The 26,693-nt window shown below is 40.6% G+C and overlaps 1 protein-coding gene across 2 annotated transcripts in view; it reads left to right on the forward strand.

Moving 5' to 3' along the window:
• Nucleotides 1-8,607, forward strand: part of LOC135547098 (inactive dipeptidyl peptidase 10-like) — a 149,436-nt gene extending 140,829 nt beyond the window's left edge. For both annotated transcript variants that reach the window (XM_064975769.1, XM_064975768.1), the window contains 6 exons: nucleotides 83-137; nucleotides 2,461-2,560; nucleotides 4,146-4,204; nucleotides 6,097-6,169; nucleotides 6,598-6,671; nucleotides 7,231-8,607. In XM_064975769.1, coding sequence (XP_064831841.1) covers nucleotides 83-137; nucleotides 2,461-2,560; nucleotides 4,146-4,204; nucleotides 6,097-6,169; nucleotides 6,598-6,671; nucleotides 7,231-7,371 — 502 coding nt within the window. In that variant the 3' untranslated portion in view covers nucleotides 7,372-8,607. The remainder of the gene's footprint in view (nucleotides 1-82; nucleotides 138-2,460; nucleotides 2,561-4,145; nucleotides 4,205-6,096; nucleotides 6,170-6,597; nucleotides 6,672-7,230) is intronic.
• The last annotated feature ends 18,086 nt before the right edge of the window (nucleotides 8,608-26,693 follow it).

Below are 26,693 nucleotides of genomic sequence, written 5' to 3' on the forward strand. Positions count from 1 at the left end.
AACAATCTTAAAACATTTTGGGGAAGTGAATTCATATTGCTGTTGTCTATGAGTGACAATCATGCTTTGTAACTTATTTCAGATACATGTTGACATTCCCGTACATTGATCGGACACGGATAGGAGTATTTGGGAGGGTAAGAATCTATTGACAGAATCTATCATACTTCTAATAGGCATCTGATTTTGAAAATCTGTAGACCAATTTTATGGAAACGTTGCAGAAATGCTCCATTGGGCTTCAATGGTAGGAAAATTGTGTGCTAAGAAAACTGAAATTCTATAAAAATTACAACATGATGGAATATATTGTTTTATGGTATATGGAGTACATCTGAAATTAAGTCAAATGTTGTCTGGAATAGCACAATATGACTGACATTTTTCATTTTATAAAAGTACAGACTCAGAGTTTAAATTGTATATCTAACACTCTAGTTGGGGTAAACATGGGAAAGGTATGCTTCTTTTAAATTTGATAAACTTGTTATCCCACTTTGATGAGAAGTAGGAGAAAAATGACCTTGAATGATTTTCACACTTTCTAGAGAGCTATTCTTTGTTTATAACCATTCAGCATCATTCACACCCTCTTGAAACTTAGCCCCACCCCATCTCTTTAAGAATTCACATGTAAAGGTATGAGTGAGCATGGCATTGTCCTCCAGAAAGTAGTCTCTCTATTATCTCCCTCCGTTGTCTCAGCCAATCATGTATCCTGCCTTTCTCCCTACATTGCTCAGTGCTTCTCCTTGACTAAACGAGACTCATCATTTCTTTATTTAATTCATATTTACAGATACCATACACATTTTTAATTAAGGCATATGACATTTTCAAACAGCCCTACCGTGAAGTAGAAAATAGCGTCAAACTCATGCATATTAAAATGTATGTATTTTGCTATCAAAAACTGTCAGGACCCGGTTACGAACCTGGGTCTCCGGAGTGAGAAACAGTCACTTAACCAACTGAGCCACGAATAGTCAGCTGAACCCAGAAGATGAGGCAGACACAGCAGTACTTAAGACGGTGTATTTAATAAAGTAAAAAGTCCTTCTAATACAAAAATGGCAAATCCAAAAGGTGGAAGGTAAAGCACAAAAAATGAACAAAAACAAAAAAAACAGAATTCCACAAGAGCGTCACCCGGAATCGACAAGAGCACACAGAACACTAGGGCTGGGTGCTAACATACAAACACAGAGCACAGAACTGAGGGAAACAAAGGGTTTAAATATAATCAGACCCGGAATCGACAAGAGCACACAGAACACAAGGGCTGGGTGCTAACATACAAACACAGAGCACAGAACTGAGGGAAACAAAGGGTTTAAATATAATCAGGGGAAACGAGGCACAGGTGCAAATAATAATGGGGATCAAGGGAAAAAACATAAGGTCAAAAAGCACAATGGGGGCATCTACTGAAAAAACCCGGAACAACCCTGGCCAAATCCTGACAAAAAACATCTTTTTTTTCAAAGGATAAACTATTTGGTGGGGTTTCTATGTGTGGAGAACATCTAATTTTTGGTTCTCCTTTCTGGGTTCACTTGGAGAGAAATAACCTATCTTAATTCTTTACCATTATATGAATGGTCGTCAATGGCAGTATTCTGACCGAGTAAAGTATTCGGACCACTTTAAAAAAAATATACATTCTTGTTCTTTGATGTGTAGAGGGAACATCAAAGTTACTCCTGATGTATTTGTTTGTCCAGGGAAATAATCTCCTGATGTATTTGAAAGGGAAATAATCTCTCTTACTTGTCTGTCAACATATGAAAGTGGCCCTATATCTCTGTGTTGCAACATTTTAAGCCCAATGATGTGTTTTTGCAACAGTTACAAAATTACCTCATGCTCTGGCTCAGAATGTTTGATTAAAAAAAATGTTTATATACATAATCACCACATCTTAGAGAAGACAGTAAGCAATTTTTCAAGTCATGTACTTGCATGGGTGGCTACCAACATATGCATTGTGTAGTGGACCAGTGTGGTCTTAAATAAGTGGACATGCTTCTAATGTTTCAGGGGCTACTGATGCCACAATAATAATACTGACACAAAACAAATGCTACTAAGATACATTTAGGTCTAAGGAGATGCACTATGTAGTGTTAACATAATTTTTTTGTTGATGACCTGTACATTTTATGACCTGTAGGTCATTGTTTATGACCTGTAGACAGAGTTACATTTTTGCAACCATCGGTCTCATAGGGTTAATGACTTTAGGAGAAACGTACTCAACTTGTCAGGACCAAATTTCACATTATTTGTTCGCAGTTTCCCAGGATTTAAAACTTGACACGTTTTTTAAAATTTTGTTTAAAAAAAATATAGTTTTTTGATTGATTTCAAAATGATAAAGCGGTCCCGATTCTGTGTATTGTACGGAAACTGCATTTTGTGTTTACTTGTTTGTATCTTGTTGTTTTGATTGTTTTCCAGGGTTATGGTGCCTATATTACATTAATGATGCTCAAATCAACCGACAGCCTGTTCAAATGTTCAGTAGCAATGTCCCCCGTCACGGACTGGAAACTATATGGTGAGTAGAAGCTTGGAAATTCCAATGTCCGTTCCATTGACGGATTCCAGATATTACACTTCGCAAGGATGGATAGAGGGGTAGGAAAGGAAAGGAGAGGTGACTGAAGTGTTGACACCTAAGTCGGGTATCCTCTTCACTTGGGGCACCGTTTATATAGAGTATGTGATTCGCCTCACACAGGGCACCATTTATGTAGGAGATTGTCCTATTTTGTAAAACATTCCTCAATAAGGAATTGGATACTGTTCAAATTGTACATTAATATGATACATTGCAACACATGAGCCACACAGAGAGACCAAATGACTGAAGATTGAAACATAGAGATCCCAGTATCTTCAATGGCTGTGTGAAGTTGCTGGATATTGGCGGGAACTGGAACACGCTGTCGTACACGTTGATGCAGAGCATCCCAAACATGCTTAATGGGTGACATGTCTGGTGAGTATGCAGGCCATGGAAGAACTGGAAAATGTTTTGCTTCCAGGAATTGGGTACAGATCCTTGCGACATGAGGCTTTGCATTATCATGCTGAAACATGAGGTATTGGCGGCGGATGAATGGCACGACAATGGGCCTCAGCATCTCGACATGATATTTCTGTGCATTCAAATTGCCATCGATAAAATGCAATTGTGTTCATTGTCCGTTGCTTATGCCTACCCATACCATAGTCCCACCTCCAATGTGGACATCAGCAAACCGCTTGCCCACACAACACCATACACGCTTGCCTGCCATCTGCCCGGTACAGTTGAAACTGGGATTCATCCATGAAGAGCACACATCTCCAGTATGCCAGTGGCCATCGAAGTTGAGCATTTGCCCACTGAAATCAGTTACGATGCCGTACTGCAGTCAGGTCAAGACCCTGGTGAGTACGACAAGCACGCAGATGAGCTTCCTCATCCTCAGAAGTTTCCTGACAGTTTGTGCAGAAATTCTTTGTTTTAGCATACCCACAGTTCCATCAGCTGTCTGGGTGGCTGGTCTCAGACGATCCCGCAGGTGAAGAAGCCGGATGTGAAGGTCCTGGGCTGGCATGGTTACATGTGGTCTGTGGTTGTGAGGCCGGTCAGATGTACTGCCAAATTCTCTAAAACGACATTGGAGGTGGCTTATGGTAAAGAAATGAACATTCCGTTCTCTGTCAACAGCTCTGGTGCCCACTCTCTCAAAACATGAGACAACTGTGGGGTTGTGTGACAAAACTGCACATTGTCCCCAGCACAAGGTGTAATTATCATGTTGTTTAAGTAGCGTCTTGATGTGTCACACCTCTCAGGTGGATGGATTATCTTGGCAATGGAGAAATGCTCACTAACAGGAATGTAAACATCTGTGTGCACAAAATTGAGAGAAATAAGCTTTTTCTGCGTATGGAAAATGTATGGGATATTTTCATGGGACCAACACTTTACATGTTGGTTTATAGTTTTGTTCAATGTAGTTTGGATGCAGAATGACAGAGATCACATTTTGTATAGCATTAGCAAAAGTACCACTTAGATGCACCTGAAACACTGAAGCTCTGTCTGTACCTGCCACCCTGTTTGGAATGTATCACTTTCTATTAAACAGCATCAGCGTTTTCCGAGAGGTACCTTGGCATGCCATTACGGGACGACAGCAGATATCAGGTGCGTTTGCTTACCGCCTCCCTGCACTTGTATGCCGTCAATCTTGTTTAGCTCTTTGAAAGCCGTCTCGCCATATCGTTGCTGACATGCTTGCGGTTAAGCTCCTGCAGTTACTGAGTGTCGCTACCATCAGAATTTTTTCCCTTTTCTTTTTTTGATGCTTCCAGAGCGCAGAGACTTTGTCACTCATCTCCACGGTAACTGTGGCGCATTAACTTGTTAGATCGCACTGCGTTCATGTTTTGACGAGCTGCTGAAAGGGGACGTCTGGCTTTCCCAGACACCCCCGTGGTGTGGATCTGCCGCTATGTCAAACAGCTGGTTCAGTTACACTGATGAGAGAGACGGAACTGCAGCAGGTAAAATCCTGAGAACTGCTGTTCCACTGACATGACGTCTAGACCAAATAAATAAACTTGGTATACAGACAAAAAGGCAATGCTTATGAAGGTTAAAAGATGTTCCATCTTCCTACTGTCATGGCTTAGAATTTAACTTTGTATACATGTGTTATTGTAATGTACAATGGATTGATCGTTGATTATTTTATGCCTGATATCAATTAATTCAATTACAGTGCCTGTCAGATAAATCAAGCTGTTTATTTATGATTGACTGCATTTGCACACTAAGCTAACTTAAATGCAGATTGTGCACTCTCAATCTAACTTATATAGCAGTCACAACCATTAGGCATTTTTGTTATAACATTATACATAGGAAGCTCAGCTTCCCCTAAAGTAAAATTGCCAAAATAAAATAGCCTAATTAGCCTACTCCTGTCTATACAGAAATATATAAAATCATTTAAAATAGGCTACTACCACAGAAAGCATGATTTGGCCACACAGGCTGTGGATTGAAAAAAAAAGCTGTGGATTGTTTAAAACCGCATTGCCTATTTTAAGTCTGAAGGGCCCGGGCAGCGTGTGAGGCAAATAGCCTACTATATAGATGATTGTTGAGTTGCGACTGTCCGTGAAAAGTAGAGGCCCAGCCAGGCGTATTGCAATATTTCCAAATACAATCGCAGAAAAACATAGTTTGGAAAGCAAATGGCCTTTGCTGCAAAGAGAAGACAATGGAAAAACTGTAATCTGTCTTTTCATGATCAAAATATTCAACTTAATTGAGTGAACATTATAGCCTTTGTAATCTTATTGGCACCATGCAGAGGAGAGCATTGGCCATATCCGCAGTGAGTGCGCATATTCACTCTTTATCATTGTTGGGTCAGTTCCACTTGAAAGTTTGTTTTTGGACAATTATTTCCTCCTCCTGTTTAGATGGACATCATATTATATTTGTGTCTCCCCTTTTCGTAGGCCTATTATATGGATCAGACAATGTTGTTTTTATTGATCTGTTTGTCAGTGTCAGCAGAGTAGGCTACCCTGTCATTTTTATTGTATTAAAAAAGATTCTGTTTATATCTCCAGTCATATAGCAGAATTCATTCCTGTGCAAAAAAAGAAGAAGCATATCTCATATAGCCTATAGCCTAGGCCTATTCTATGCCACCACGAGCTCAGCCATACATTGAACAGTCTCTTTTGCGACCAGTTATTGAGTTATATTATTAGCCTAAATTATGACTATCCAATCTGCCACATTAGGAATAGTAGGCTATCTTACATAAGTCTGCAAATGCCATGATGCATGGAATGCTTTATTATAAAGTTGCATTGTTATGGTGACAATTAGCTTCCCCAAACTAGAAACTTACTTACTGCCAATGACAGTATCTATACAGCAGGAATAAAGTACCGTCTGCCCCATTCCACTCCATACACTCCTCTCACTAGGAATTCCTCTTGACCTTCCCTTCTAACAATATGCCAGCAAACTGTTTTTATGATTCTTTAACACTTCTATGGATGGCTCTATTGCAGTTCTCCAGTGTGTTGCAGAACGTCCAGTCACTGAGGGAACAGACTCTGATGCTTGTCCACGGCACAGCAGATGGTGAGTGACTAACTAAGAGAAACCACGAAAAAAGACCTCCGCATTGATCTGGAGTCAGTTTTGTAGCTGTTGTGTTATTCCTGACTTTGTATGACCAATCTGCAGTGTGCTTCTTGCCAGACGGCACATGAAACAGCAATAACCTGACAAAAACTGCCACAACTGAAGAATGACTGATTTATGAAATATGAGTTATTTAAATAATATATTGGACATAGAATACATGAAACAGAGTCAAGAATTGGGCCATTTCATGGTACAGAGAATGGATTACCCACAAGAAATCTCAAATGTTTCAAGTTAGACCAATTTATATAAGGTAATTTCTTCTCCACCCTGTCATGTTTTATGTTCAAATGTGATCTTGCCTCTCTTCCCTGTGATGATTCAAGCAGAATTCTGCTGACATATTTTCATCTGCCTTTCAGCCAATGTTCACTTTCAGCATACTGCTGAGCTCATCAGGAACCTTGTGAAAGTTGGAGCAAACTACTCAATGCAGGTATGGAGAAAGTATTGCACACTTTACTGTAGTAAACAGGTACTGTGTAGTGTGCAGGTACACTAGATACATGAAGCCATAAGCCTACTCAAGCTATGGTTGCTTTGAATGTACACTAGCAAAAACAAAACTATGCAGTACCCTACATTATGTACAGTATGTTACTGTATGTAGTACCATAACCATACAGTACCACCAGCTACTGTGATGAAAAGAAAGTAATTACACACAGTCATACAGTGGTGGTATAAAGAAATAGAAGTAAAAGCTTTTCACCAATGCTGCTTTGCACATGTTGTGTTCATGTTGTACTCATATTGCCTTACCTCCTTACTTCATTTGCAAACACTGTATACTGTTTTTTCTATTGTGTTATTGACTGTGTTTGTTTATCCCATATGTGTAACTCTGTGTTGTTGTTTTTGTCGCACTGCTTTTCTTTATCTTGGCCAGGTCGCAGTTGTAAATGAGAACTTGTTTTCAACTGGCCAACCTGGTTAAATAAAGGTGAAATAAAAAAATGAATAACAAATGTTGTGTTTATGTCGTGGTGTTCTAGCTCTATCCAGATGAGGGTCATTTCCTGTCCCAGCGGAGTCGGCAGCACCTCTTCGCGTCGCTCACCAACTTCTACAGGGAGTGTCTCAGGGAAGAGATCCTACCACTGCCCGATGATGATGAGGAGGAGGAAGAAGAGTAGGAGTTATGATGTGTTGGGAACCTTCGGCAGGACTTTGGCAGGACTTCCTCTCTGTAAACATTTGCTGAAGCCTGCACTAAAGGCTGGTGGCTTTTGGACCAAGTGTTAAGACAGAGATGGACAGTGAGAGTTGCTGATGCTTCTAGTGTGTGTGTGTGTGTGTGTGTGTGTGTGTGTGTGTGTGTGTGTGTGTGTGTGTGTGTGTGTGTGTGTGTGTGTGCGTGTGTGTACATTAGATCGTTTGTGTTAGTTTGAGAAAGAGAGTTTGATAGTGCTTGTGCGTGTGTCTGCGTGTGTACGTTTGTGTGTGCATGTGTTTTCATTCAGAGAACTTCCAAGGACACCTGTCAAAGACAATGGAGACGGGCATTGTCGGGACAACAAGCTGGAACTCTCACTAATCCAAAATGCCACTTCGATCACTTTCGGCAAAGCACATAGCAAACTGCCTACATCATCGATGGCGGCCATTAGTGTTGCAACATCCACACTTGCAAGTGCATGGTTCTTTTCCCCTTGCAGCTTCACTAGTTTTGTTAGTCTTGTAGTAGTCATTGGGAAGAGACAAACACAGATGAAGTACCCTTTTCAATTCCTCACCCTCAATATTATTTGTTCTTGTTGCACAAGGAAATGCTCCACTGCTCTTCAGAGACATACTGTAGGCAATGCAAGTTCACCATCACTGTGACGTTGTCCTCGAATAAGTGTAATTCCTGCTGAATGCTCTCTCATTGTCAACCCCCACTGAAAAGAACAGTCCTTTGGGCACACTTAAACAATGGTCTTATGTAGACATGTCCAATGCCTTATGAAGTGCTACATAAGACCATAAAACCATGTACTGGCATTCATAGCCATTCATTATTAGCAGCTTAATTTACCAACCTGTGTCAGCTCAGTCCTTTGAGACGCAATATGACATAGTGCAGTCTCATAGACAGTTAATATCAGTTATAAGGTCAGGTCATAAACCAGTTATAACTCCAGTGAGTAGAGAGTGGTCACAAAGGCCATAAAATGACATTGTGTAGGCCTAAGTAAGGGGTTTGCATGTCTACAGCAGTGTGTACATACATATATTTTTTAGATATGTCAGATCTCGTGGATAGGTTAGTCTATGGGAATGGAATGATTTGACCTGTATGTCTTGTACATTTTCCAGTTGATTTTGGTTTCGGTTTATTTTTCTTCCAAGGGTAGATTTTGTAATGCTTGTTAATTTTGCTGTTTCTAAAGGGAGGGGGGATGTGGGTGTTTCGGGTCATTGTGATTGTCCTCTAGTGATGATTATGAATAAAAAAGCACAGAAAAACAAATATATTACCATTAGGTATTTTGCACAAATTACATCCAACCACAATGTTTTCTGTATTGATTGACAAACTAACGAATGATCCAGTCAATTACATACAATCGGTTTGTTGACCTTGGACTCACCTTTGTGCCTAGACTGTTTGAGTTGGTCATGGTCTGAAGACAAATTCAATAAGGGCCTTGAGGCAGTTGGCCTACAGATATCTGACATTGGATGCGTCTCAATCCACCTCATCTGCCGATGTTGCACTTCAGCATCTACATTACGTTGCTTTCTCCTGGGTAGATACATGATAATTACAAGTATATCCTATGTAACTGCATTGTCCTTACATTACACTTGATTCAGTATAGCCTTTGAGCCAGGTCATAACATAGAAATACTTTACATTAAGTGGCTTTCTCCTGGGTAGATACATGATAATTACAAGTATATCCTATGTAACTGCATTGTCCTTACATTACACTTGATTCAGTATAGCCTTTGAGCCAGGTCATAACATAGAAATACTTTACATTAAGTGGCTTTCTCCTGGGTAGATACATGATAATTACAAGTATATCCTATGTAACTGCATTGTTCTTACATTACACTTGATTCAGTATAGCCTTTGAGACAGGTCATAACATAGAAATAAACACATTGAAAGTGACCTGGAGTTAATAGCAGGGTGTGCCTTTGTTACAATTGTTGTTACCAGGTCCTAGCCTATATATCGATCCTGGTATTACATGTGGTTTCAATGGGAGTGGCACATTTTGGTTTGACTTTCAAAAGTATAATTACAAAACATTAGTTACATAGTGGACCAAGAGAATGTACAGTAACATCAGTAGTTGCACATGCGGAATAACCTTCAGCAAGTGAATATGTAATAACACATTCCTTGTTCCAATTGTGTAATAACTGATTCCACAAACAACCCTATTAACATGTAATGTTAAGTAAAACCTATGTAACTACTATGTTAAGCTATTACTATGTTAGTTACATAGTAATAAGGGCCACATAATATAAGGCGTTACCCGGCAATATTGAAGGTTTTTTCTTGTTTTTCAAGCGAGGGTTTTTTAAGGGAGTATGCTAGGCACAGATGTTCATTTTGCCTAGACGAGTTCTGCTAGGAGCAAACCGAACCTAGTATGCGGGCGCCTTCAGTTGGATCTACGCCAGGAGTGAGCATCTCTGGTCCTAGAGGGCTACAGAGTGTGTGTGTGTGTGTGTGTGTGTGTGTGTGTGTGTGTGTGTGTGTGTGTGTGTGTGTGTGTGTGTGTGTGTGTGTGTGTGTGTGTGTGTGTGTGTGAGAGAAGAGAGAGAAATATGGAGAGATATATTGCATAAACCAGGGCTAGTAGAAAACGTGTGACAAGGCACAGCACTTTTCAATCACTTTTCAACCACTTTTGATTTAATTGAATAACATATATGGACACAAAGTGTTAAAAAGATGGTCAAAGTGCTGTTCTTTAGACCGATTTGCCTCATGATTTGCAATCTCGCACACAATTTCTGTGTCCTTCACGTCGGGGTGCTGCTGCAGGCAGTTTGCATGTCTTGACTATGATAATCTGATGATTAACAGAAATCGCATGTCGCGTGGGCCGGGCACAGCGCAAAAAGCTCAAGGCACACTCTCCACTTTCCTCCGGTATTTGTTTAGTAACACACAACACAACTTTCTCGATAGACACAAGCAAAAACTCTTACATACTGTAAATGTAGAAGCCTATACACCTCAACTTTACAGTAGCTACCTGACAGCAGTACTACATCTGCACCTGTCGACAACACAAGTTGTTCTGCTTCCTTCCACGAGCACATCCAATGCATCAGTAATTCTAAATTTGTTCTTAGGCCAGCTATCATGGACACTGACAGTTGTGAATCTGATGCAGCCGAAGAGCTACTGCCCCCTTACCCGGGAAAGCACCAAACAACAGACAGGCACATTGGACCATCGAAGAAGCCATCAAATATGACGAGAACGGCATTGATTTGGGCTTCACTTATATTGGGAGTAGTAGCTTTCCTCAGCCACAGTGTGTTATATGTGCAAAAGTACTATCTCACAACTCAATGAAACCTTCACTCTTGCGCAGACATTTAGAAACAAAGTATGCCAATTTTAAAATGAAGCCACAAGAGTTTTTTGAGCGGCAATTAAGACGACTTTCGAGTAGTAAGACATATAAAAGTAATAGATACCATTAATAAGAGTGTTTTATATGGTGAGTTACCGAGCTAGGACAGGCAAGCCCCATACTATTGTGGAGGACTTAATTTTTCCTGCTGCCACAGATATGGCTGGGAAGATTCTGGGGGAAAAGGCCCAAAAAACTGTACAGACAATTCCTTCATCAAACAACACTGCTTCACAACGCATTAGTGACATGGCAGGAGATGTTTTGAAACAATTACTTCTTCGCACACAAGCCAGGGAATTCTATGCGTTACAGCTGGATGAGTCAACAGACATGGCGGGCCTAGCACAGCTCCTGGTATATGTCCGTTACGTTTATGGGGGGTCAAGTAAGGAAGACATCCTCTTCCTCAATCCACTCGAAACCAGGACAACAGGAGAGAATATTTTTAAAGTCTCGGATAGCTTTGTGACATCAAATGGACTTTGGTGGTCAAGATATGTTGGTATCTGTACTGATGGCGCAAAACCATGACAGGGAGACTGAGGCGGTAAAGCGCATGTAAGCAGTTGCTCCCGACTCCACTAATAATCTTGCTGCCAAAGATCCTGACAGCTTGAAAGACGTTTTGGACACTACAGTGAAAATTGTTAACTTTGTTTAAGCAAAGCCACTGAACTCTCGTTCTGCGCTATGCAATGATATGGGCAGTGACCATGTAACGTTTTTACAACATACAGAAGTGCACTGGTTATCAAGGGGCAAAGTATTAACACGTTTTTTGAATTGAGAGACGAGCTTAAAGCTTTCTTTATACTGACCATCATTTTCACTTGTCTGACCGCTTGCATGACGACGGCTTTCTCACACGCCTGGCATATCTGGGTGATGTTTTTTCTCACCTGAATGATCTGAATCTATGATTACAGGGACTCTCCGCAACTCTATTGAATGCGGGGGACAAAATTGAGGCAATGATAAAGAAGGTGGAGCTCTTCTCTGTGCATTAAGGACAACACACAGGTCTTTCCATCATTGTATGATTTGTTGTGTGCAAATGAACTCAAGCTTACGGACAACGTCAAATGTGATACAGCGAAGCACCTGAGTGGGTTGGGTGTGCAATTATGCAGGTACTTTCCCAAAAAGCGGATGACACAAACAACTGGATTCGTTATCCCTTCCATGCCCTACCTCCAGCCCACTTGCCGATATCTGAACAAGAGAGCCACATTGAAATTGCAACAAGCTGTTCTTTGAAAATTTAATTTAATCAGAAGCCACTGCCAGATTTCTGGATTGGAATGAGCTCAGATTATCCTGCCCTGGCAAATCGCGCTGTTAAGACACTGATGCCCTATGCAACCACGTACCTATATGAGAGTGGATTCTCAGACCTCACAAGCATGAAAACTAAATACAGGCACAGACTGTGTGTGGAAAATGATTTGACTGAGACTCTCTCCAATATAACACAACATTTCAGAGTTATGTGCATCCTTTCAAGCACACCCTTCTCATTAACCTGAGTTATTCACAATTTTCAATTAACAAATAAAGTTTTATATGTAAGATGGCTAAATAAAGAGCATAATTATTGATTATTATGATTTGTGCCCTGGTCCTATAAGAGCTCTTTGTCACTTCCCATGAGCCGGGTTGTGACAAAAACTCACACTCATTCTTATATTTAATAAATGTATTGTATAGTGTGTGTGTGGCAGGCTGACAATGATGGCAAAAAAAACATTTGAGAGTGCGCTGACCCTGGTGCTAGAGGGGTACGCAGCTGGAGGTTGAATGTTTAAAGGAGTACGGGACTATAAAAAAGTTTGTGAACCACTGCTGTATTGCATGGAAACAAGAAAGATGTTCAGTCTGATCAACTGTAGGCTACTAACAACAACAGCTGCTTAGTCTATCCTACTATTGCACCCTGTCCCTCTGGCCAGGGTAAACAAAGCGGTAATGTTGTGTGTGTATTCATAGCCCATTTTGTTTGTGAGAATGTGAATGGGATCAAATTTGGTTTATATTCAGACTTGGGCTGACTAGAGTATGTATACTTTTTCAATCCCAAAATTATTAACTGGAATTACTCAATAAACACAATCGCTGACATAGACTGTGAATACATTTTTAATTAGGACTACAGTTGCATAGGGCAGGACTACACATTGGAAACCTGCGTAAAGAAAGCTCAGCCCTGTGAGTTTTATGGTCCAATCATGTTGCTTTCTCTGTGTCTGTGTATAGGAAACCCCCATAGTCCTTCTTAAATATATATATATGTACTGCAGGTTTCTGTAGTTTGACAGGGTTTTCATCCTCCAGGACTTTTTCCAGGACTTATGACCATATGACCTGATTAGAAAAACTCTGCTCCCATCATAACCTGTTCGCTGCTCTGGCCCCCCAATGGTGGAACAAACTCCCTCACGACGCCAGGACAGCGGAGTCAATCACCACCTTCCGGAGACACCTGAAACCCCACCTCTTCAAGGAATACCTAGGATAGGATAAGTAATCCTTCTCACCCCCCCTTAATGATTTAGATGCACTATTGTAAAGTGGCTGTTCCACTGGATGTCAGAAGGTGAATTCACCAATTTGTAAGTCGCTCTGGATAAGAGCGTCTGCTAAATGACTTAAATGTAAATGTAAATAACCCATACAACAGACTAATCCCGTCATACCGTATAAGGTCCGGAGTATTACCTGGTTAGGTTACCAGATCAGGAATAACTAAGGATCCTAGATATTTTTTTTCTCACACCACAATGGGACCTGTGAGGCCACCTCTGGCATAAAAAGATCTTGATATCTCATTGAAAAACACCATCCAACAGGAGTGAATTACATTTAGCAGCACATGCAGTGATATTCAGTGCTTTGTGGTGTCTGATTGACGTATTTTGTGGAATGTTGTGGCACCTCATAGTAGTTTGAAGTATTTTTCAGTTGATCAGTTGATGTTTTTCCCAAGAATGGTGTTTCTCTACTGTATAGTTGTCACGGACCCCTCCGGAACTGTCATTACACACACCTGGTCCCCATTCCCATTGATTAGTAATTGTATAAGTGTGCCCTTTGTTCACCACTGTCCTGTCAATTATTGTTACAATGTCAGTTGGTCGTGTGAGTACCTGTGCTGTGATGTTCTGGCTTTCCTGACACTTGTATTGTGCAGATGATTACGGGTTTCGTCCCGTGTGGTATCATTGTGCACCCGTGTATTATTTCAAGATACTCCTCGCTCTTTTGTTTGGGTTTCAACCCTGTGTTTTGTATACGTCTTTGTTTGGTCTTCATTCTCGTGCCTTTCCATGGGGAGCTGTAAATTGGGTATAAATTAAAAAAACTATTACGCAATCCTGCGCCTTTCTCCCGATCCCCTATACCAGCGTGACAATAGTTTCTTAGAAACAAACACATTGGGGTGCAAGGTAGCCAGATTCCAGATGTAATAGACTCATTTTATTGTACATTTGGACCTGGTGTATGGGACCGTTTGTGTGTAATTCATTTGATGCAGGTATTAATATACATCAGATATTCCCAAACATTTTCAAACAGTCCATTTATATTTTCCAACGGGGCTATACGTTTGGGTGAGTTTTTTTTCTTGCCTGAGTAGCCTCGTTTCACTTCCAAAAATAAAATTAAACCATCTAGTGTTCAGTGAAACAACACAATGTCAAATACAAGTAGCACAGTCAAATAATTAACATCCACTCACATTAACCATTACCCTCTTATGGGAATTCCAATAACGGTCCGTATGTAGCCAAACGTAGCTGCTGCTCATGTTGGTATCTATACTGATGGTGCAAAAGCCATGACAGGGAGACATAGTGGAGTGGCAATGCGCATGCAAGCAGTTGCTCCCAATGCCACTTGAGTACGTAGCATCCACCGAGAGAATCTTGCTGCCAAAGGAATGCCTGACAGCTTGAAAGACACATTTTGGACACTACAGTGAAAATGGTTAACTTTGTTAACTTCTTGATACTACCCTTCCCGTATCCGGGATCGTGAATACAGCCTCAGGCTCATTAGCATAACGCAACGTTAACGATTTCTGAAAATCGCAAAATGAAATGAAAATAATATGCCTGCTCTCAAGCTTAGCCTTTTCTTAACAACACTGTCATCTCAGATTTTCAAAATATGCTTTTGAACCACAGCAAATCAAGCATTTGTGTAAGAGTATTGCAAGCTAGCTTAGCATTTTGCGTAGCATTTAGCACGCAACATTTTCACAAAAACCAGATAACCAAATAAATAAAATTATTTACCTTTGAAGAACTTCGGATGTTTTCAATGAGGAGACTCTCAGTTACATAGCAAATGTTCAGTTTTTCCTGAAAGAATCTTTGTGTAGGACAAATCGCTCCGTTTTGTACATCACATTTGGCTACCGAAACGAACCGAAAATTCAGTCACCAAAACGTCAAACTTTTTCCAAATTAACTCCATAATATCGACCGAAACATGGCAAACGTTGTTTAGAATCAATCCTCAAGGTGTTTTTTCACATATCTCTTCATTGATATGCCGTTCGTGGAAGCTTGCTTTCGTCTCAGAATCCCATGGAAAAATACCAGCAGCTGAAAATGACGCACCAATTTCGACGGAGGACACCGGGCGGACACCTGGCAAATGTAGTCTCTTATGGTCAATCTTCCAATGATATGCCTACAAATACGTCACAATGCTGCAGACACCTTGGGGAAACGATAGATAGGGCAGGCTCATTCCTGTTGCATTCACAGCCATATAAGGAGACAATGGAAAACAGAGCCTCAAAAATCCTGCTCATTTCCTGGTCATCTTGGTTTTGCCTGTAGCTCCTGTTCTGGGGCACTCACAGACAATATCTTTGCAGTTCTGGAAACTTCAGAGTGTTTTCTTTCCAAAGCTATCAATTATATGCATAGTCGAGCATCTTTTCGTGACAAAATATCTTGTTTAAAACAGGAACGTTTTTCATCCAAAAATGAAATAGCGCCCCCAGAGTTTCAAGCAAGACCCCTGAACTCTCGTGTATGTTCTGCACTATGCAATGATATGGAGCAGCGACCACTTTACAATTTTACAACATACAGAATTGCACTGGTTATCAAGGTGCAAAGTATTGGCACATTTTTTTTATGAGAGATGAGCTTAAAGATTTCTTTACTGACCATCATTTTCACTCATCTGACAGCTTGCATGATGACGAGTTTCTGGCCTGTCTGGATGATGTTTTTTCTCGCCTGAATGATCTGAATCTAGGTTTACAGGGACTCTCTGCAGCAATATTCAATGTACGGGACAAAATTGAGGCTATGATTAAGAAGTTGGAGTTATTCTCTGTCTACATTAACAAGTACAACACATAGGTCTTTCATCATTGTATGATTTTTTTTGTGTGCAAATGAACTCAAGCTTACGGGCAATGTCAAATGCGATATAGCGAAGCACCTGAGTGATTTCGGTGCGCAATTACTTTCCCAAAACGGATGACACTTTTTTTTATTGTACCTTTATTTAACCAGGCAAGTCAGTTAAGAACAGACTCTTATTTTCAATGACAGCCTAGGAACAGTGGGTTAACTGCCTGTTCAGGGGCGGAACGACAGATTTGTATCTTGTCAGCTCAGGAGTTTGAACATACAACCTTCCGGTTACTAGTCCAACGCTTTAACCACTAGGCTACCCTGCTGCCCCAAACACAAACAACTGGATTCATTATCCCTTTCATGCCCTGCCTCCAGTCCACTTACCAATATCTGAACAAGAGATCCTCATCGAAATGTGAACATGTAATTTAATCAGAAGCCACTGCCCGATTTCTGGATTAGAATACGCTCAGAGTATCCTGACTTGAAAATCGTGCTGTTATTGTATAGTGTGTGTTGCAGACTTACAATGATAGAGAAAAAAAAAACATTTGAGAGTGCGCTGACCCTAGTGCTAGAGGGGGTACGCAGGTTGAACGTTTGAAGGGGTACAGGACTATAAAAAGTTTGGGAACCACTGATATACATGACCAACAATTAGTAAAGCTGCACCATAATAAGATTAGAATTGTACACAATTCATTCAGGGATATACATGTTGATCAAAAGTTGTGTGTTTTGTATAGGATTCATAAATTTAGGCCGGGATTTAGGGCTGGATTCAATCGGTATCACTGAAGTAACGACGGAGGAGTCACGTTATAGTTCGATTGAAAATTAAAGGCAATGTGCCCGCATTCGCCGAGACTGCATTTAAGGTAAACGCTACGTGTCGGCTAAATCGGAAGTTACCTTAACATTTTACTGCGGCTCTTCACGTTACAGATTGAATCCAGCCCTAAGGTTTACAATGAATGTTATTTCTGCAAGCGACGGGGAAATAGCCTTTAACAGGCACATTTTTGGCTCTGTTGTGTACTGCCCTATAAATCCTGGCCCTACTGTCCACCCTGACCCTTTATTTATATTATTTGAAAGCCATATATCTTTTCAATTCTTCCCATACTCTTCAAACAAAATATAATCATAACTTCTACTATATAAGAGACATGGCTGTCAAGCAAGTGGTACTGCTAAGTAACTAAAGAAATTGACATTTGATAGGATCTTTTATGTGTACTTCAGTATAACATGGACCTTTGTGGACTGAATGACTGAGGTCAGGTGGAGTGGTGTCAGTATCTGACTTGAGTGTCTGATGACTAATGAAATGGTTGCCAGATGACAACACAAAAGCTAGATTAGGATTGCAAAATGTGTAACTTTCCCCAAATTCTCAGGATTTCCATTTTGGATTCTCTGCTTATTCCCTCCTGATTCTAGGAACCTTCCAACCAGGTTCTCGAAAACCTGGGTATTTTGGGATAGTAACAGGAATTTTTGCAAACCTGTCTGTGATCACAGACAAATAAATATCCAGAGGCAAAAGTCACAGACAGGAATCTAAAGAATTATCTTATTGCTTCATCATTTAATTGCTTCCTGGATGTACCTGTTGTAATGGCTTTCTTTAGGTGAAAGAGAGTCAGACCAAAATGCAGCGTGGCTATTTAGATTCATGTTTTAATGAAACAAAACAAACACGAATCAATACAAAAACGTAACGTGAAAACCGAAACAGCCTAAACTGGTGTAAACTAACACAGGAACAAGGACAATCACCCACGAAACACACTAAGAATTTGGCTGCCTAAATATGGTTCCCAATCAGAGACAACGATAAACACCTGCCTCTGATTGAGAAACACTTCAGACAGCCATAGACTTTGCTAGAAAACCCCACTAAGCCACAATCCCAATACCTACGAAAAAGCCCAAGACAAAACACACCACATATCAAAACCCATGTCACACCCTGGCCTGACCAAATAAAGAAAGAAAACACAAAATACTAAGACCAGGTCGTGACACCTGTTCTACCATTGTGCTGTCATACAGGTCATGCTCATCTAGTTGTAGGCCTATCCCAGACTTTGTGCATCCTATAGGTTATTAACTGGTGAAGAGTGATCAGAATGAATCTTTGTCATACTGTATATAAATCATATTCATCAATTAATTTATGTTACAATGAGTTCAATCATGCCATTAACCAATTAACCATTCTAAACATTATTCTGTTTTCATAACACTTAATTAAAATGGAAATTACATGCATGGATATCAAGTTATGATTCCACCCTACAATGCCATCATTATTAATGATCTGTAATTCTTTTCTATTGTGGAAATATGATTGAGTTTGCTTGTGCAATTTCAATTTTTTTGTTTCGTTGTGATGACTGGAATTAGGTAAAGGCCCCTGTACTAGGAAATGAAAGGAGGTATATACAATAGAGGCTCAGTTGGTAAAGTAGCAACGGTCATCAAAATTGTGAAAAGGTTTAAAAAACAAATCTAATAAATGCAACAGTTGGACAATAGATGATGTTTTTCAGTTATTGACTGAATTATAGCTCATACAATTGTTTACTGGCACGGATAAATAATGAATGGAGTTCGTTTTTTCTTAGAACGCACTTATATATACACTGACTGTACAAAACATTAAGCAAAACTTCCTAATATTGAGTTGCACACTCTTTTGCCCTCAGAACAGCCTCAATTCGTCGGGGAAAGGACGACAAAGTGTCAAAAGCGCTCCACATGGATGCTTGCCCATGACAACTCCAAAGCTTCCCAAAGTTGTGTCAAGTTGGCTGGATGTTCTTTGGTGGTGGACCATTCTTAATACACACGGGACACTGATGAGCATGAAAAACCCAGCAGCGTTGCAATTCTTGACACACTCAAACCGGTGCGCCTGGCACCTACTACCATACTCCGTTCAAAAGGCATTTACATGCTTTGTCTTGCCCATCCACCCTCTGAATGGTACACATACGCAATCCATGTCTCAAGGTTTTAAAACCCTTCTTTAATTTGTCTCCTCTCCATCTACACTGATTTAAGTTGATTTAATAGGTGACATCAATAAAGGATCATATCTTTCACCTGGATTCACCTGGTCTGTCTGTTATGGAAAGAGAAGGTGTTTGGTATACTTTCAGGTATTTTATATTTTGTTTTCAAATGAAGAAAATTGTATATGGCTCATTTATATAAATACACTGGGTGTATTTGCATATATGAAGACATTAACATAAAGGGGTGGGCAAAAACGTCTTCTGTCTATGCCTAACTGCACTCACCTCAACTATCTAGACTGCCTCATTACTTACTGTTGTTGTGTGTCAATAGCAGGAAAACCCTCTAATTAAAAATCAACAAGCTTGGCTTTAGATTACACATACTTATCTATACATACATCACATTGCTTGCGAGATCAGACAATACCACTATAATGCAAGTTCATTTTTGGAAGTTGCTTTCATTTCAGCACATCTAATACACTATATATGCAAAAGTATGTAGAAACTGCTTCAAATGAGTGGATTTCAGCCACAGCCGTTGCTGACAGGTGTACAAAATCGAGCACAGCCATGTAATCTCCATAGACAAGTGTCGTGTCTTTGGCTATGCCGGATTAAGTGATATGGCATGCTATTCTGTAAAATAATTTCTCCGTAATTGATATCACCTGATTGAGCTAATCATGTAAATGTAATTAACTAGAGAGTCGGGCATCACGAAAGAATATTTATAGAGCTGTTTTCTTCTGAATAAACTCTTAAAGACCTAGTAATATTTTACATCCATAGCAGTCAATATCAATCGTCACCTCAATTCAGTCTCATCTGAAAGTTGTAAATTCCTTTATCTGCACGAACCCTGGCTAACAAGTTGAATCAGCAATACAAAATTGGATTTCATTATTTATTTACTAAATACCTAACTAATCACACAGAATTACACATACACATAATTAAATCATAACTTGATTACAAATTACGTCATAAAGGAAAACGTCCATAGTGGGTGTCATGCCCTGGTCTTAGTATTTTGTGTTTTCTTTATCTATTTAGTGAGGCCAGGGTGTGACATGGGTTTTTGTATGTGGTGCGTTTTGTCTTGGTTTTTTTCACATGTATTGGGATGGTAGCTTAGTGGGTTGTTCTAGGTGAATCTATGGCTGTCTGAAGTGGTTCTCAATCAGAGGCAGATGTTGATCATTGTCTCTGATTGGGAACCATATTTCGGCAGCCATATTCGATGAGTGTTTCGTGGGTGATGGTCCGTATGTCCTTTTCCGGTGTTAGTTTACACCAGTATAGGCTGTTTTCAGTTTTCTTGTTACGTTTGTTGTTTTTTGTATTTTTATTTGTGTTTACTTTTGTTTATTAAACATGGATCGCAATCTACACGCCGCATTTTGGTCCGACTCTCCTTCGCACAAAGAAAACCGTAACAGCGGGTGGAACAGATATGACAGCTTGTTACACAAAGGAAAAGGGGCTGGGTTGAGTGAAAGAGCGGGAGACTGAGGAACAAAGGAGATGCTGTGCTATCGTAAATACAGTATCTTATGCATTCTAAATTACCGCCCATTTGGAAAAGGAAAATGCAATAAATATTTACTCTGAGCTGCGCTTCAGTAGGTTGGTGTTGCCAAACCGAGTCCTCTGTCCTTTGAAGAATGTCTCTGGTGGTCAATTGGATAAGTTGTAGTAACATTGTTGTGTGATAGACGGAATACTCTGTCTGTTCCTTCCTAACCTGCGTTTGCAGCTGCGGTTGCTAACTCAACGGCTAGGAGGTATCACTTCTGTAGTAAGAGTTCAAAGTTCATACCATTCGCAACCAAAGCTCACGCTGATGTTGGCTTTGTTCTGTAGTTATTATCTGAACCATTCTGACATAGGACCGTCATCCTCACATCATCGGAACAGGAAGTTATGTTGTCGTCAAGGGCTTATATAGGAAGGGAGAGGGGGGCGTGTTTGAAAAGTTTTATAGCCCATGTCCCTTCACAGGGCGGGCCACTGATTGAGCAGCCCTATCTTATGAAAATCCAAATCTCTCATTTTAGAAGCTAAAATCATATTTCATCCCATCACAAATAATTTAAAATTCAAACATTTAAATTGAACAACAATTCCATGTGAATCTGATAACTCTGATGTGTAGACTTTCCACTGTAGATTTTGTCACCTTATCATTGATGAGAATGTCTCAGATGACAACCGAACTGACATCATATTCATGAAGTACCACCGCATATGTTCAATTGTTCTGATTACCAGAATATAGTTAATTTTCCCCCACCTACTGTTGTTCCCAAAATCTCTATGTTAACCAAGGGTTGTGCAAATGTAACCTCAGTAGGGTAGAGAGAGGAAAAAGGGGGGGAGAGGTATTTATGACTGTCATAAACCTACCCCCCAACCAATGTCATGACACAAGCGTTGGCAGTAGAATGGTCTTCCTGAAGAGCTGAAGAGCTCAGTGACTTTCAAAGTGGCACCATCATAGGTTCATAGTCAGTTCGTCAAATTGCCCCGGGCAATGGTAAGTGATGTTATTGTGAAGTGGAAACTACTAGGAGCAACAACGGCTCAGCCTCGAAGTGGTAGGCCACACAAGCTCACAGAATGGGACCGCCGAGTGCTGAAGCGCGTAAAAATTGTCTGTCGGCGGTTGCAACGCTCACTACCAAGTTCGAAACTGCCTCTGGAAGTAACACCAGCACAAAACTGTTTGTCTGGAGCTTCATGAAATGGGATTCGATGGCCGTGCAACCCCAGACAAACTTAAGATCATCATGCGCAATGCCAAGCGTTGGCAGGAGTGGTGTAAAGTTTGCCGCCATTGCACTCTGAGCAATGGAAACACGTTCTCTGGAGTGATGAATCACGCTTCACCATCTGATAGTCTGACGGACGAATCTGGGTTTGGCAAATGCCAGGACAACGCTTCCTGTCCCAATGCATAGTGCCAACTGTAAAGTTTGGTGGATGAGGAATAATGTTCCGGGGCTGTTTTTCATGGTTCGGGCTAGGCCTCTTAATTTTCCTTCACTGGAACTTTAACGTTACAGCATTCAATGACATTTTAGACAATTCTGTCCTTCCAACTTTGCGGCAACAGTTTGTGGGGAGGCCCTTTCCTGTTTCTGTCCATACAGAAATGGTTTGCTGAGATTGTTGTGGAAGAACTTGACTGGCCTGAACAAAGCCCTGACCTCAACTCCATCGAACACCTTTGGGATGAATTGGATTACCGACTACATGTTAGGCCTAATTGCCCAACATCAGTGCCCAACCTCACTAATGCTCTTGTGGCTGAATGGAAGCAAGTCTTCCCAGAATATTGGAGGATGTTATAGCAGCAAAGGGGGGGTACCAACTGCACATTAATGCTCATGATTTTAGAATGAGATGTTTGACGACAGGTGTCCACTTACTTTTGGTCATGTAGTGTATGATAACATTTCAACTGTTGCAAGTTATAACTTTTTTAAATTACACAAAAAAACATAAAGACAATGTATCCATTTGAGCCCATTTCAGGCATAACCGGGGTGTGTTTGACAGAACTTTCCATGGTCGTAACGTTAACGGGAAAAAACGTCAGGCACAAGAAAGAGAGTGAAAGAGAGTGTTGCAGGCTAAAGCAATAAATCCAGGGAGAAGTGAAAAGTGGATTTTTTTCACCACTCAAAAACAGGAAATTAATGACTGAAAAAGACAGATCCTCAGGTTGGAGGGGCATGCATGTTGCTAGGTAAAGCATGGCACTTTGAACATTGGTTTGTAGTTTCGATTCCTACTAGGGCCACCCATACCAAAATATATGCATGATCTACTGTAAATTGCTTTGGATAAAGCGCCTGCTAAATGGCATATACAGTGCCTTGCGAAAGTATTCGGCCCCCTTGAACTTTGCAACCTTTTGCCACATTTCAGGCTTCAAACATAAAGTATTAACTTAAGGGGGCTGAATAATTTTGCACGCCCAATTTTTCAGTTTTTGATTTGTTAAAAAAGTTTGAAATATCCAATAAATGTCGTTCCACTTCATGATTGTGTCCCACTTGTTGTTGATTCTTCACCAAAAAATACAGTTTTATATCTTTATGTTTGAAGCCTGAAATGTGGCAAAAGGTCGCAAAGTTCAAGGGGGCCGAATACTTTCGCAATGCACTGTATTATGAAAGTTGAATAGGTATCTAGGTATCAAATGCCAGTAGATCACAGAGGTCTGAAAATAACTATATTCTTCAAAAGAGAAAATAAATACATATCTTTATTTCACACTCTTAAACAGTATTATTAGACAACATACAGTGGGGCAAAAAAGTATTTAGTCAGCGAACAGTTGTGCAAGTTCTCGCACTTAAAAAGATGAGAGGCCTGTCATTTTCATCATAGGTACACTTCAACTATGACAGACAAAATGAGGAAAAAAAATCTAGAAAATCACATTGTAGGATTTTTAATGAATTTATTTGCAAATTATGGTGGAAAATAAGTATTTGGTCAATAAGAAAAGTTTATCTCAATACCCTTTGTTGGCAATGACAGAGGTCAAATGTTTTCTGTAAGTCTTCACAAGATTTTCACACACTGTTGCTGGTATTTTGGCCCATTCCTCCATGCAGATCTCATCTAGAGCAGTGATGTTTTGGGGCTGTTGCTGGGCAACATGGACTTTCAACTCCCTCCAAAGATTTTCTATGGGTTGAGGGGGAGACTGGCTAAGCCACTCCAGGACCTTGAAATGCTTCTTACGAAGCCACTCCTTCGTTGCCCGGGCGATGTGTTTGGGATCATTGTCATGCTGAAAGACCCAGCCATGTTTCATCTTCACTGCCCTTGCTGATGGAATGAGGTTTTCACTCAAAATCTCACGATACATGGCCCCATTCATTCTTTCCTTTACACGGATCAGTCATCCTGGACCATTTGCATAAAAACAGCCCCAAAGCATGATATTTCCACCCCCATGCTTCACAGTAGGTATGGTGTTCTTTGGCCTGCAACTCAGCATTCTTTGTCCTCCAAACACGACGAGTTCAGTTTTTAATAAAAAGTTATATTTTGGATTCATCTGACCATATGACATTCTCCCAATCTTCTTCTGGATCATCCTTTCTAGCAAACTTCAGACGGGCCTGGACATGTACTGGCGCGGCAGGGTAGCCTAGTGGTTAGAGCATTGGACTAGTAACTGAAAGGTTGCAAGTTCGAATCCTTGAGCTGACAAGGTACAAGTCTGTCGTTCCTGAACAGGCAGTTAACCCACTGTTCCTAGGCTGTCATTGAAAATAAGAATTTGTTCTTAACTGACTTGCCTAGTAAAATAAAGGTAAAATAAATAAAAAAGCAGGGGGACATGTCAGGCACTGCAGAATTTGGGTCCCTGGCGGTGTTACTGATGAAAGGCTTTGTTACTTTGGTCCCAGCTCTCTGCAGGTCATTCACTAGGTGTGTTCTGGGATTGTTGCTCACCGTTCTTGTGATCATTTTGACCCCACGGGGTGAGATCTTGCGTGGAGCCCCAGATCGAGGGAGATTATCAGTGGTCTTGTATGTCTTGTATGTCTTCCATTTCCTAATAATTGCTCCCACAGATGATTTCTTGAAACCAAGCTGCTTACCTATTGCAGATTCAGTCTTCCCAGCCTGGTGCAGGTCTACAATTTTGTTTCTGGTGTCCTTTGACAGCTCTTTGGTCTTAGCCATAGTGGAGTTTGGAGTGTGACTGTTTGAGGTTGTGGATAGGTGTCTTTTATACTGATATCAATTTCAAACGGCAGGGTAGCCTAGTGGTTAGAGCGTTGGACTAGTAATTGAAAGGTTGCAAGTTCAAATCCCCGAGCTGACAAGGTACAAATCTTTTGTTCTGCCCCTGAACAGGCAGTTAACCCACTGTTCCTAGGCTGTCAATGAAAATAAGAATTTGTTCTTCACTGACTTGCCTAGTAAAATAAATTTAAAAAACAGGTGCCATTAATACAGGTAATGAGTGGAGGAGAGAGGAGCCTCTCAAAGAAGAAGTTACAGGTCTGTGAGAGCCAGAAATCTTGCTTGTTTGTAGGTGACCAAATACTTATTTTCCACCATAATTTGCAAATAAATTCATTAATAAATCCAAAAATGTAATTTTCTGGATTTTTTTTCTAATTTTGTCTGTCATAGTTGAAGTGTACCTATGATTAAAATTTCAGGCCTCTCATCTTTTTAAGTGGGAGAACTTGCACAATTGGTGGCTGACTAAATACTTTTTTGCCCCACTGTACCTCCCATACAAAGAACTAATCCAAACAAATTTAATCTAATCCCTTATAATTTCAAAATGTTTATTTTGGGGATTTGTGTATATTGTTCAGATTACTACACTGTTGGAGCAAGAAGCATAAGCATTTCGCTGTACCTGTGCTAACATCAGCAAAATATATGTACGCGACCAATACAATTGTATTTATTCTCATTTCACCATGGTACTGAAACGCTAGCATGCTACAGTATGCTTTTGATATTGGGAGCACACTGGTAGACCTTAATAACAAATCAAATCAAATGTATTTATATAGCCCTTCGTACATCAGCTGATATCTCGAAGTGCTGTACAGAAACCCAGCCTAAAACCCCAAAGAGCAAGCAATGCAGGTGTTGAAGCACATTGGTTCGGAAAAACTCTCTAGAAAGGCCAAAACCTAGGAAGAAACCTTTATAGGAACCAGGCTATGAGGGGTGGGCAGTCCTCTTCTGGCCGTGCCGGGTGGAGATTAGAACAGAACATGGCCAAGATGTTCAAATGTTCATAAATTACCAGCATGGTCAAATAATAGGTTTGGGACAGGTAGCACATCCGGTGAACAGGTCAGGATTCCATAGCCACAGGCAGAACAGTTGAACCTGGAGCAGCAGCACGGCCAGGTGGACTGGGGACAGCAAGGAGTCATCATGCCAGGTAGTCCTGGAGGCATGGTCCTACGGCTCAGGTCCTCCGAGAGAGAGAAAGAAAGAGAGAAAGAGATAATTAGAGAGAGAGCATACTTAAGTTCACACAGGACACCGGATAAGACAGGAGAAGTACTCCAGATATAACAAACTGACACTAGCCCCCCAACACATAAACTACTACAGCATAAATACTGGAGGCTGAGACAGGAGGGGTCAGGAGACACTGTGGCCCCATCCGATGATACCCCCAGACAGGGCCAAACAGGAAGGATATAACCCCACCCACTTTGCCAAAGCACAGCAAGGGCTGTTCTTTGCTCCAGAGCCTTTCCGTTCACCTTCACATTCCTGGGCCAGACGACACTCAATCATATGACCCACTGAAGAGATGAGTCTTCAGTAAAGACTTAAAGGTTGAGACCGAGTTTGCGTCTCTCACATGGGTAAGCAGACCATTCCATAAAAATTGAGCTCTGTACGAGAAAGCCCTGCTTCCAGCTGTTTGCTTAGA

The sequence above is a fragment of the Oncorhynchus masou genome, chromosome 10 (assembly GCF_036934945.1).
Source record: "Oncorhynchus masou masou isolate Uvic2021 chromosome 10, UVic_Omas_1.1, whole genome shotgun sequence".
Classification (NCBI taxonomy): Eukaryota; Metazoa; Chordata; class Actinopteri; order Salmoniformes; family Salmonidae; genus Oncorhynchus; species Oncorhynchus masou.